The 12841-nt window shown below is 40.3% G+C and overlaps 1 protein-coding gene across 5 annotated transcripts in view; it reads right to left on the bottom strand.

The window, feature by feature from the left end:
- Window positions 1–394: 394 nt before the first annotated feature.
- The window catches only part of lpin1a (lipin 1a), a 131508-nt gene continuing 119061 nt past the window's right edge, over window positions 395–12841 (bottom strand). For 4 of the 5 annotated variants that reach the window (XM_080192169.1, XM_080192171.1, XM_080192172.1 and 1 more), the window contains 4 exons: window positions 12626–12778; window positions 11748–11862; window positions 8782–8885; window positions 395–2481 (listed from right to left, as the gene is read on the bottom strand). In XM_080192169.1, the coding sequence (XP_080048295.1) occupies window positions 2322–2481; window positions 8782–8885; window positions 11748–11862; window positions 12626–12778 (532 nt within the window). In that variant the 3' untranslated portion in view covers window positions 395–2321. The remainder of the gene's footprint in view (window positions 2482–8781; window positions 8886–11747; window positions 11863–12625; window positions 12779–12841) is intronic. The other variant, XR_013887000.1, reaches the window with a different exon arrangement.

The raw sequence follows: 12841 nt of genomic DNA, 5'->3' as shown, positions 1-12841 counted from the left end.
ATCCAGCACCAATTCCTACTCAGCAATCATTCAACTTCTTACCGATCTACGTTGGCTGCCGGTTAAATTAATTCAAGTCCTCACTCTCTGCTATTTTTGTCATCTTCCCCAGCCATTTAACCCACTCTGACCTCTCCATTCGTCAGATTTAGCTTCATGCACATTTCACTTGTCCTTTGCTCATTTTTGGAACCCTAACCTAAAAAAAAATTCCTCTAGCTTTCCACTACCTTCACCCTTGAAGATGCTCCTTAAAATGCATACCTTTGCCTATTGATCAACTTTTCTAATTCAGTCAATGGCTCAATGTCCATTTTTCCTTAAAGGTCCAGAACATTTTATCATGCTATCATTGAATAAAAGCGAACTATAGAACCAGTGATAGGACACAATCTTATCTGTTGCATAATATTTGGCTTTTATTGATTGTGTAACATCATTTTACCTACAATAACATTGCAATTCATTATACAGTGATTGTGCGACGATAGCTGTAATTATTGTAACAAAACCCAAGATTTGAAAACAAAACCTCAATTTTTTCATCTTTCATAGAAAGAAAATACTCTTTACATTACGCTCTGGGCCCAATTTTCCCCCATTTTAGTTACGACTAAAGAGAAACAGGCATGCAATCGCAATAGTGGCACGTTCTAAATTTGTGGCCAGGCTATCAGAAAATTAGATAAAATACAAAATAATTCAATGATGGATGTATTGTGTTTGTGCTTTTGAGGTGTCAATTATGTTGAGTCATTTTACATCTCCCCAATTCAAGTGGTTGAGATAGTACCACTGAATGAAACTTTAAAGGGCTTAGAAATAATACATTTAAAGGAAAGGAACTCTGTCTAATGGAGTACAATGTATAAGATCTTTCTTCCTAGGTAAAGAAAATCTTAAAAAATGTGTTTCTTTGCACACAATTGAAGCCATTTCCAGATTTGTAAATCCAACAATCAAATGGAAATTTCACAATAGACACAGATGGTTGGAAGAGTTTGACGCAGTTCACCCACCAACCAAATGTCACATTGCAGTCATTGGCATGGGTCAAGAAACACAAACACCACTTCCGAAGGGCAGTGTTATAATTGGCTGCAACAATCCAATTGCATTGATATAAATGGCATCAGCAACCCAAAGGAAAAATATAGGTCGTAAAAACAGAAAACACAGAAAATATTCAGCGGCCCTGGCAGCATCTGAGGAGAGATGTAGTTTCAGATTAATGACCTTTAATCAGAAGTTAACCTTGGTTCTGTCTCCACAGATGTCACCCGACCTGCTGAGCTTTTCCAGCATTTTTTATTTTTATTCCAAGTTTCCAGCCTTTGCAGTATTTTGCTTTTGGAAATTGCAAACCTCCATTTCAACTCTCAAAAACTTTTGCAACTTGTTAATGGGAAAAACATTTCAGAATTTATATCAGCATGATGAGCTAATTTACCATCTATTCTCTCAAAAATTAAAGCAGTTATTAGGATATGCAATAATCGGATTCATAAGTTATAAATAAAAAAACCTGCCCCCCTCAGAGCAACACTTCGGTCAAATAATCGTTTACAGTCTTAATAATTCATCAGTAATCTCTTAATAGATTAGTGAGCAAATGCACAGGCCAGAGCGGTCCCAGGTTCAAATGTGTGTACACTGTTCTGAACCAAGGTGAAGCTGGTGCACAACAATTCTGTGGTCTTTAGCTACAGAACATTTTTCAAGATTTTTGCACTTCATTGTCAACCATCGTCCCTGCTGAGATGCAAAGGCGGAGATGGTGCGTCCATGCAAATAGCAGCACAGAACTATAGCCCAGTAGGAGTCACCGCCCTTGTAAGGAAAAAAAGGGGGTGGGAGGAAAGCACCGAGTGGAGACAAATAATTAAGCCTTTGAAAATGCACCATTTACTTTAGGTGCAAGCTGCATCTCAATTTGGATTTAGACTAATTAATCTAGCATACATACTATAAATAATTCATTTGAAAATTAATAAATCTGTTTGATCACAAATGGGTGCTTAGGAGAAGACAGTGATTTTAAAGTAACAGTGGAACTTGGAACATACGCACAGAAAACGTGAACAACTGAAGTTAATTTCTTCACAAGAAATCTAGTGCTTAAGACATAACACACCCCTACTAAGTGACTACCCTCTTAACCCTGTAACAAAATCCTTACACAAGGACAGTTAATGGCATAAAATGCTCAGCAACAGGATCACAGTTTTCGTACTGCATTCACTTTCAATTTAATATCAACATGAGCAGTGGCTGCTAGCACTTAAAAGGAATAAAAATCATTTTGCAATGTACAGTAGTGTTTAATCCTGGGATTCTTTAATGTCCTGGTTTTCCACAGTTGGCAGCTGCTCTCTCCAGAACGTGAACTGGCTGTAGGTATCTGAGCAAGGGAAGTCGGAGGAACGCTCTCTCTTTAGCAGAGGGAACACATGATCAACTATTTCACTCAGCCTCACGTAACTGGAAAAGGAAACAATTATTTTACACAAGGAACTGAATATATCATATTAACATAGGCTGTGTAAGCAGATAATTTACTGGTTTGTTTCTCCATGCAACCATTAAGATTAATGTATTTAATGTTTTATTTTAAAAGGGATGAGAGTGTTGCTGGCTAGATCATTTGTTGCCTATCCCTAATTGCCCTTCATAAGCTGGTGGTCAGCAGCTTCTAGAATCGCTGCAGAACCTGTGGTGTAGGTATACACACAAAGCTGTTTCTCTATGCATGCTTCTGAAAAATATGATCAGTTTTATGTAGTATGCCTCTGCCCCAAGGAAATTGTGGGTATTGAGTGATCGTCCTGAGGAAATTCTGGGTATTGGGTGAAGAAAGGGCAAGTATAAATGACAAAGAGTCAAGGTTTTCCTTCTGTGGTACATTTCATTTGTCTATCCCATCTCCTGACAACTCCAGTATCATGTACAAGTCTGATCCCAACAGGAACATTAGTCCCAACCCTTGCAAGTTTAGTTGTGGAGAATGCAGTTTTAAGTTGGCGATAACACCGCATCCTACCTTCTTCCTGATCCACTGGAGACCCTGTCAACCAATGTTTTATCCAGAAGAGAGTATTAGACTGACTGATGTTCAGAGGGGATGGAGTGTCAAAATCCAGAATCAAAAGCTTGCTTCTCACATGCTTACTCAAATGTGAAGTGTAAACGTAATTACAGTAGAATGAATATTTGTCAAGGACACAAGTTGACTTCTACCATTTATTTCTGATGAACATTAGTTAAAAACATGTGTCCATTGAATTTTTAGAAATGTTTTACCCATTGTGAACTTTAGGAATATCTAGAAATAAAAGACTTATCCTCCAGTCACAAGTGGAGGCTGGCCATCAGGATCATGCAACTGGAAGATCAGACTATAATGGGATGACCAACAATAACTGAATGTATATTAAGAACATCACTTCTATAAAACGTCCTGGGTGTACCTTCATCCCATAGTTTGAACCAAATGACTTATTTCTTTGGAGGCAAAGTACGCATGCCAGTGTTCACGTCCATTAACCTCTTTCCTAGCCCTTCACCTAACCTCGTCACAATCCCTCGACACTTTACAGTAAAAGCCTCATTTCAACCTTTTTCAAAAAAAAAATCCAATTCCTGTAACTCTTCTCCAGGCCATAAAGTTGTTTTCACCAGGAAGCACTGACTGATTGTACATTTGGCTAAATCTTATGATGCAATTACTTTGTGGTTAAAAAAACTTCACCATTTACTGGTCGGAATGACTTGGTTCTGGGACAATTCAAGTTGAAGCAAATTGCAACTTCAGAACTCATTTTAAAATACAGCAACCATGACTTAAAACACGTATGTTGCTGCTTGTACTTAATTTCGCTGATGCCAATTTACCCAGGAATCATCTCTTTTACAATCCAACTACATTTATTTCTCCACCTTCAGGAGAAGGAAAGAGTGGGATAATCCGGGCTGCATATTTGCCCCATATCAATAGACATAGAGGTATGTAGCAGTGTAAATTAAGTCTAAATTCTGATGTTTTTGCTGGTAAATCCATTTTCTCGCTGAGAATCTTGATACTTAAAGGGCTCGGCAAAGCTTACCTATGGAAGATAATTGAGCATAAATACAATGGAAATTTGGCTTGGGCCCTTTACATGAAAGCTCAAATCTGATCATTACGTACTTCTAAAAAAAATTGTATCAGAACATATGGTTTTGGACTATTTACATTTTAAACAACATTTGTATTGCCCATGAGTGGAGTCATGATTACGGATTCCATTGAAATAGGAGTCATCCATTTAGCCTCTGTTTAGCGTAGAATCACTTCGATGCAGGAGGCAGCCATTCGGCCATCAGGTCAGCACCAACACCCTCCGTATTCCCAATAACCCCACGTTTTCACCCCACTAATTCCCTAATCCTCACATCCTGGAACACTAAGAGACAATTTAGCAGGGCTAATGCACCTAACCTGTACTTCTCTGGACTGTTAGAGGAAGCCAGAGCACCCAGAGGAACCCCAACAGACACAGGGAGAACGTATAAAACCACTTCCTTTAATAGTTCATGGCTCATTTATACTTTGGCTCTATTTATTTTGGCAGTGCATGCCTTGCTTCACATCTCGTTGCTTGAGAAAGAGCAAGAATTAGGTTTTAATAATTGTTGGAGGGGGTACAAAAGTCTTAATTTTGCGAGCTTGGCATAATGCCCACCAGTGTCTCACTGCCAAAATAGCAATGCAATTGGGTATTTAAAAGTTGAGTTAAATGAGGGAGGTGGTGGAAGCAGATACGATATAGTGCCCCTTTTAAGGGGCATCTTGACAAATGTATGAATAGGATGGGAATAGAGGGATATGGTCCCCGGAAGGGTAGGAGGTTTTAGTTCAGTCAGGCAGCATGGTCAGTGCAGGCTTGGAGGGCCAAAGGGCCTGTTCCTATGCTGTAATTTTTTTTGTTCTAAATTATTTGAACAGGAGGAGGTCAGCCTTTGCTTTGGACTCAAGATAATGTGAGTGGTACAATTGAGCCACAGATGACATATAAACAAAAAATCTTGCAGATGGTTAAGAGGAATGTTTAAAGTTTCAGATTTATTTTGCTGGCAGCCAGTGTGTCTGGAAAACATTTAGCTCAATAGTGTGAAAGTTACTAACTCGTTTTCAGCTAGGAATTTGTTACTTAGAGCTAATGGACTTTTGCTAGTACGAGAAGTTCCTCTGGGATTTCAGATTCAAGCTGATTGACAGGGTCTTGTGATAAACTGCGTCTGGAGCAGAGAGAAAGGAGCTATTGCAGTTTTAGAGTTGCAGTCCTAGTTGGGAGACTGCTGAAGACAGAGGTTTATAAGCTGCTCTAAAACTTAGCTTCTCTCTGAAAGCTTCAAAATCGTCAACAATTTATAGCAAGTATATGCATGGTTGCTGACTATATTTAAAGTGGCATTCAAATCTCTAAGTGGTATGTTGCTTATTTGGAACTGAAGCCAGAAGATAACAGTGAAACAATATTTAAAATTGAAAAGAAATAATTTTAATAGTTAAGCTGCTTTATTTGTTAGAGTTATATTCAAATTATTATTAAATAACGTTTGCTTTGTTATAAAAGATACCAAGTTTGTCAGTGGAACCATTCCTGGAATGCCAAAATAGAAAAATTGTTGAGCTCTAATCTGGCATCCTGATATAGCTTAAGATTCTGGTCCAGCATCCTAACACTACACATGAATAAAAACAAAACAAATGAATTGAAAATTATGAATTTTTGTGCTGAAGTGTTTCAATATGACAAAAGGGAATTCAAATTAAATGAATGCAAACGTTAATGGATGTGTATTTAGAGGGTAACTCACGTGTGGGGAATGTACACACACACACACGGAACGTGTATAGAATAGCTCACATGTAAAAAGATTTGTTTACTCTTTGTATAGATTGTGTGCTGAGATGGAAGGGAGGGTTGTGTTTTAATATTGGTATGTGTTTTAATAATATGAGCATCAGGAAAAGTATTGGGAAGATGTGCTTTCTTATCCAGGGAATGGATTATTTTAGAGTTTGCCAAACAAGCATTGTGCAAGTGTCAAGCTTAATGTGCATGGGTAGTATGGAGAGGATTGGCAAGTCTGAGTTAAATGGCGGAACAGTAGAAGTATTATTACAAGTGCAGATAGGTTTGTGATAGTGAGTGGGCAAGAAATTAGTGACGATAAGTGAAAGTTTGCAGGTTTAAATGGCATAAATGTTGAAAGATCAGTGATAAAGAAGGGGCAGTAGAGAATTGCGAAATTTAATGCTAGCATGAAAAGAGATTGGTGACCTGAAGCGAGGGTGGCAACAGGAGAATCAGGATGCTAAAGAAAGAAAATGGCGAAAGGGAAAGGTGAGGGGATTCCACACCACCACCCCCGGGTTGCAGTAGGCAAGAGATTACAGGGCATATTAAAAGATGAAAATGTGCTGCTAGGATGTATAAGCAGTAATATAAGAACATAAGAAATAGGAGCAGGAGTAGGCCATCTAGCCCTTCGAGCCTGCCCCGCCATTCAATAAGATCATGGCTGATCTGTTGTGGCTCAGTTCCACTTTCCCGCCCTCTCCCCATAACCCTTAATCCCCTCTCTTATCAAGAACCCATCAACCCGCTTCTTAAAAATATTTAGCGAGGCAGCCTCCACCACTTCAACGGGCAGAGAATTCCAGAGATTCACCACCCTTTGAGTGAAGAAGTTCCTCCTCAACTCCGTTCTAAACCGCCTCCCCTTTATCTTGAGGCTGTGCCCCCTAGTCCTACTGTCTTTTTTGAGCGGGAAGAGTCTCTCCACCTCTATCCTATCCATCCCATTCATCATCTTATACGTCTCAATGAGATCTCCCCTCATTCTTCTAAACTAGATATTTGGAAGTGGTTTCAGGATATGGGGGGGGGGGGGGGGGGGGGGGGGGGCTTAGTTGCACCATGATAAAGTTGCTCTGGCATTGATTTTCACTGATTCAGCAGGACTTGGGAACTATTTAAAAATGCAATTGCAGGATTCCCATTTTCACTGGTATAGGATAAGGGTGAGAATAGTGAACCGACACCCTGAATCCCCAAGCTGGCCAGCTCCAGTGCAGAGGTAGGCATCTCCTAGCCTCCAACACTTCAATTAGTAGAGTCAGCTCCTCCTATTTGTGGCTCTTTTAAATAGCACGTTCAAAAAGATTTTAACCATACCACGTCTCGATGTTTACTTACTCAAGATTAAGAGGTGTGAAATGATTAACGCTCCTCTTTTGGGGCTTTTAATGGTCTGTTTGACAAATGTAGAAGGTTGTAGGAGCATCAGTAATTTTACCAATTAAGATTGATGAGTTTGGGCACGTCATTGAACCCTGAATTAACAATGCGTATACTAGATAAATGAGTATGCAAGAGCTATGATTTGGCATGGGGGTGCTGGTAGAAAGGGCATGGAAGCTAGCATGAGTTAGCATGAAGACAGCATGGTGAGTTGTTGGGCCTGTGAGGCGGTGTGTAGACATGGGCCAGAGGACCTAAAATGCCACAATACAACGGGGATGATGTCCATGAGCAGCAGGATAGGCATTTTAAATCAGCCTACTTCAGCACCTGGCTACCCTGGGTCACCTAACCTCTGCTATGGGTGGCGAGCCCAACTCTCTCAAACCTTCCCACAACCTCCCAACACAGGAGCCAAGACTGCATCATCCAGAGGCCTATGTACTCAGGCAGGGGCAGCTAGCTGGGAAAGTTCCCCAACTTGAGCCACCAGCTTCAAGAGCAAAAATCTGGCCCTGGGCATTGGAGAATGGGGCTACAGGGAACGAGAGTGTTTGGAAAAGAGGACTCAGGGTGTTTGAACTAGGAGGGTAGTCCTGGAACGTTGGAGGAATAAAAGGAGTGCAAAGATTTGTAAGTATAGTCAAAGGGAAATAAAAGTGGGAGGAGTTTATTGGCATTTTTGGGTGTACGGGCAGAGTCAAAGTGCAAGAGGGATCTTGGTTAATGGGGATACAGCAATTGCAGGGATACAAATATCGTGAGGCAGGCTTTTAAAGTTTGGAAGTAGTGCTTTGGAGTGTGGCAGCAATAGGTAGATGACGCTGAGTTATGATATTCCAACACAGCACAACTGGACACCAAGTCCTGAGATATAGTCTAACTGGGAATAGGGTTCACATGATCTACCAGCATTGACTTTGATATAATAGAATGAATTAGGAGAATAGTAACAGGCAATATTTCAGGAAGGGAGCAGGATACTGAGGGTCCTTGTTGTGGAGAAACTGGCCTAACAACTGGCGGTTTTGTGAAGGACTTTTGATTTTGTGTAATTGGTGGGCAGTGAAGAGCAGAGGCAGCAAAACCCAGCAAGAGGAAATGGAAGGGTTGATGTACTATTGTTTGGAATAGAGAGCATCAAGCTGTGGCAAGAAAGAATGAACAGGGAGTGAAAAGCAGGCCAGCGAGCACAGGAGTTATGACAAATGGCAGGGAGGGACAGAAGGCAAGGTTACCCAGGGTGGCAAGAGGTAGGAATAGTGGTTGGGCAATGGCACAGATGTGGCAAAGTAAAACACAGGAGGAGAGACTTGAGAAAGGCTTGCTGTTTAGTGACTATCAAGGAATATAGAAACAACAACTTGTGAAAATATAGGCAAAATATATTCAAGCACCAGGAAATACAGTTACAGACCTAAATGCAAAATATTCAACATCAATAATTCAAGACACAATTCGCCTCTAAAATGAGAAATGAACGTTCACTCACGATGAGACATTGGTCTTTGCATGCTCCTGTATTAATTCACCTTTGGGATTGACTGTAAAAATTCTATTTATTGGTACACCAACTTGTTTATAAGAGTAAACATCCTGTGGAGGGAGAAAAGTACAAGTGTTTATGATCTTCGGTCAAATTCACTGCTGATCCAGTTCTATCGTTGCAGATTTAAACGTTTCTGATAATTTGTAACACTTGGAAATTGAATATTCAGAACACAGTGGGGGAGGAGGGAAGGAAATTATAATACCAAATGGATAATTAAATCAACATCAAAAACTGGGGTTGAAATAATTAAGGCAGGAAGGCTTGATGAACACCAGAAATATATTAAAACAACCCTAACCATTTATTTAAACCATGAGGAGTTGAGGGAATTTCCTCAGAATTGAGAGCAGACAGCCACAGAGGAGCTTTCTCGAATGTAAGAGACAAGTCAAGAAAGCTCCCGATTTCCTGCAATGCCAGCTGTTCCGACTCTTATTGGAGCTTTCCTGTGTTCCTGCTGGTGACATTTGTTCTCCAAGAGGAAGCCAGAGCTAATAGTGACAAGTTGATTCTACACAGCCTGGCACACCCACACATTGAACACCACTTCTGCCTCAGCTGGGCCACTACCCTAAATTATATATTAAAAACACAGGCAAACAACATTCCTCACAGGCATCAATTTCACCCACTACAAGTATCGAAGAGAGAAAAAAAAGCAACTGCATTTTGAGCAGCTGGGATTTCCTAACGATTGCTGCAAAAAAAAAAGTTGATTTCAAGTGGCTAATTTTATATGTGGTTAACAAATGTGAAATTGTTTTTAAAAACTTGCAAAGGAAGCTGCAAAACTGCTGCAGCCAGATGATATTAATTTAACACCATCTTACAATATGAAAGAGCTTGTTGGTATTGAATATTCTTCATTACGAGCAAAATATTTATATGGGATTTGAAGAATCTTGTTGGAAAAGGCACCAAGGAAAATGGGGGGTCTGCAGAAGGAGAGTCAGAACAGCTGGGGGAAGACAGGTATCCGTAAAAATTAAACATTATATTTTCAGCACAATATTTACAGAATTTCTAAAGCAACCATTTGCAGGTCAGCAAAAGCAAACAGACGCCTTCCACTCTAACTCGAATTCAAAACAGAAAAATTTAAATTCCTTCTTTAAATAACAATAAAGTAGACATGGACCCAGATTTTCCAGCCCAGCCGAAGACAATGGCCATTTGCATTCCTCGCTGGTTAATGGCCATGAAAACCCACCATGGGTGGTGGGGGGGTGGGGGGGGGGGGGGGGGGGCGGTGAGGGAGGGAGACACGACACTTATGAGAACAAAAACAGAAGAGATAAAACGTGGCACATGAACAAGTGCCATGGTGGAATGCCAGCAGTTACACTGTATCATTCAGGGCCCTCTAGTTTACACAGGGCACCTCGTTTGCATTTCACTAGCAGCTAGGAAATTACTTCTTTAGCAACAAGGTAACTAGGCAACAACTCTGGGATAGGAATCCAACATTATTTGGACTCCACTTCAGGGAGAGAAGAGAGGAGAAAAACCAGCCAGTATCTGCCATTGCCAAAGGGAACATATAATTGGGAAGAAAATTGCAAGACATCTTGGAGAGATTGACATTTTTATGATATAGAAGCTGACTGGAGGATTAGAGGTGGGGAAGGAGAAATTTCACATTTTCATCAGCTTTTTTTTCTTATGGGGACTTAATGAGGGAGATGGCTCTATGAAGATGCATTTAAGAGGATGAGGTTGAGGGATAAGAGTTGGGTAGATTACAAAAGAGATGGGTGATGACAGATACTATCACATACTCAGTTTATCATTAAACATGGTTTCCTCGGCAATGGATGAGCTGCAGCCTAGGCTGTACCATCTTCCTCTCAACACATCTTCATGCTTCAGGACCAATTCTCTTTTCTAGATTTTGAGCTTCCCTCACCCTTTGCCATTCAGCTGTAACCATTCACAACCTCTCTGACTACATATTGTGTCATATACTCATCTTTATCGCTCCTTTACCCTTGCACAATTTCACTTTTGCAATTTAAATCACTCCCAATCTTCCCATCACCTGTTCTCTTCTTTGACACTCACTCACCGCACTATTCCCCTACCTCAAATAAAAAGGGAAATACTGCAGGGGCTAGAATCTAAAACAAAGACAGAAAATGCTGGAAAATCTCAGCAGGTCTGGCAGCATCTGTGGGGAGAGAATAGAGCCAACATTTCGAGCCTGGATGACCCTTCGTCAGAGCTGAGAGCAAATGAGGAAGGAAATATGGCTGTGAAATTCCCCCAACTCTATTTGCTTAAAAACGGCTCATCTCAAACATTACCCAGCCGTGACGCAAGGGCACTGACTTGAAAAATCGATAACTCCATCGCACTCTGCACGTATGCTGTCTGAATTGCTGAGTGTTTCCAAGATTTTCTGTCTCTCGTTCACCATTGCATTTCCATTTATTCTATGCCATACAATTCACCACTTTGAACCCACAGAAAAGGGATATCATGCATCACAGAAAACTGATTTGAATGGATGATTATTCAAAAGCCTCACATTTCACTCACCCAAAATTCCATTTCTAACATAACACATTTCAGGAGACATTTGAATTTTTTGCATGCAAGCTTACAATCTCATGCAATATTGAGAACAGTCATTTTATATAACTCATTCCTCTAAATTAGTGAGCCAAGAACCAGAATCACAGGAGTAGAGTCAGAATAACTGGCAAAGACAGTGCAAGAAAGAGCTCTATCTAAGTGTCTTTGAAGTAAAATCAGACATACACAATTTCTCCCAAGGAACAGTCTGAGGACTGTGTTTACATGAAATATTGCACCTTTAATTTGAATGGCTGTTCTATTTGGTTACAGCTGTGCATTCCGACATGCTTCATTGTGTTTGTGTTTCAGCGGATGGAGGTTTGACTTACATTGGAGCGGTTTCCAAAAGCTGCATAGAAGGGTTCTTTATTTGGGTAAAAGAGGTTCCTGATGTCAGTCAGGCACTGGATCTTAAACTTTTCTGGCTTCTTTTCAATCACCTCTCTGAAATGAAAAACGATCGAGGAATAAACTAGGGATGATAATTTGGGAAAATACTTGAAATGGCTTAAAGTTTATTTATTAGTGTCACAAGTAGGCTTACGTTAACACTGCCACCAAGTTATTGTACAAATCTCCTAGTCGCCACACTCTGGCACCTGTTTGGGTAAAAGTGAGGGAGAATGGCCATGGCCAATGCACCTAACTAGCCCATCCTTCAGATTGTGGGAGAAAACCGGAGCAAATGTGCAGATTCCACACAGTCAGACCGAAGCCGGGAATTGAACCCAGATCCCTGGTGCTGTGTGGCAGCAATGTTAACCACTGAGTGGCATCATAATTGTGAAGGATCAAAGTGGAAACTTGACCATTAAAAGTTAAATCTTACACCAAGCGTCAAAAGGTTGCACTGAATTACCTCATCCGTTTTAATGTCTGGCTTCTGTACTACAGGTAGTATTTTAATGAATTAGTGCATCAAATTCAACCATTTGCAGGTTAACAAACAAGCCTTTTCCACACCAGCAATCAGACTTCTAACACTCAAATTAAATTTGAAAGGGGAGGATAATCCGTTCATATTAAGCTGATATTAATAGCAGCAATATCAACATCCACTTGCAATCTTATTAACACTATTTAGGAAGAGGTTAAACGTGGGAGTTTGATTTTCTACATCATCACACCAACTGCTGAAAGGATCCATTCACCTTAAGAACGCAACTGAAAAACAGGACATTAATAAAAGCAATAAGAGAAACCTTACCTGTGCAGTGCTGAGAACACACTACTGGGACACAGTAACAAAGGGCCTTTTGGCAATACTGTTCCCTTTTCATTAACCCAGTGCAAGTATCCGCGAGTCATGTGAGCCATTCCAATAGCACGTGCTGAGCAATACAGGAACTTGTACCCATTTCTGCAAATAGAATTCAAATATTTATAGCACTCAATGATTGTACAGTCAGCCATCGTGTTTTCT

Source organism: Carcharhinus amblyrhynchos, chromosome 7 (assembly GCF_965287045.1).
Source record: "Carcharhinus amblyrhynchos chromosome 7, sCarAmb.v2.hapA, whole genome shotgun sequence".
Classification (NCBI taxonomy): Eukaryota; Metazoa; Chordata; class Chondrichthyes; order Carcharhiniformes; family Carcharhinidae; genus Carcharhinus; species Carcharhinus amblyrhynchos.
Note: the sequence above shows the minus strand (reverse complement) of the source record. Positions and strands in the feature narration are given on the sequence as shown.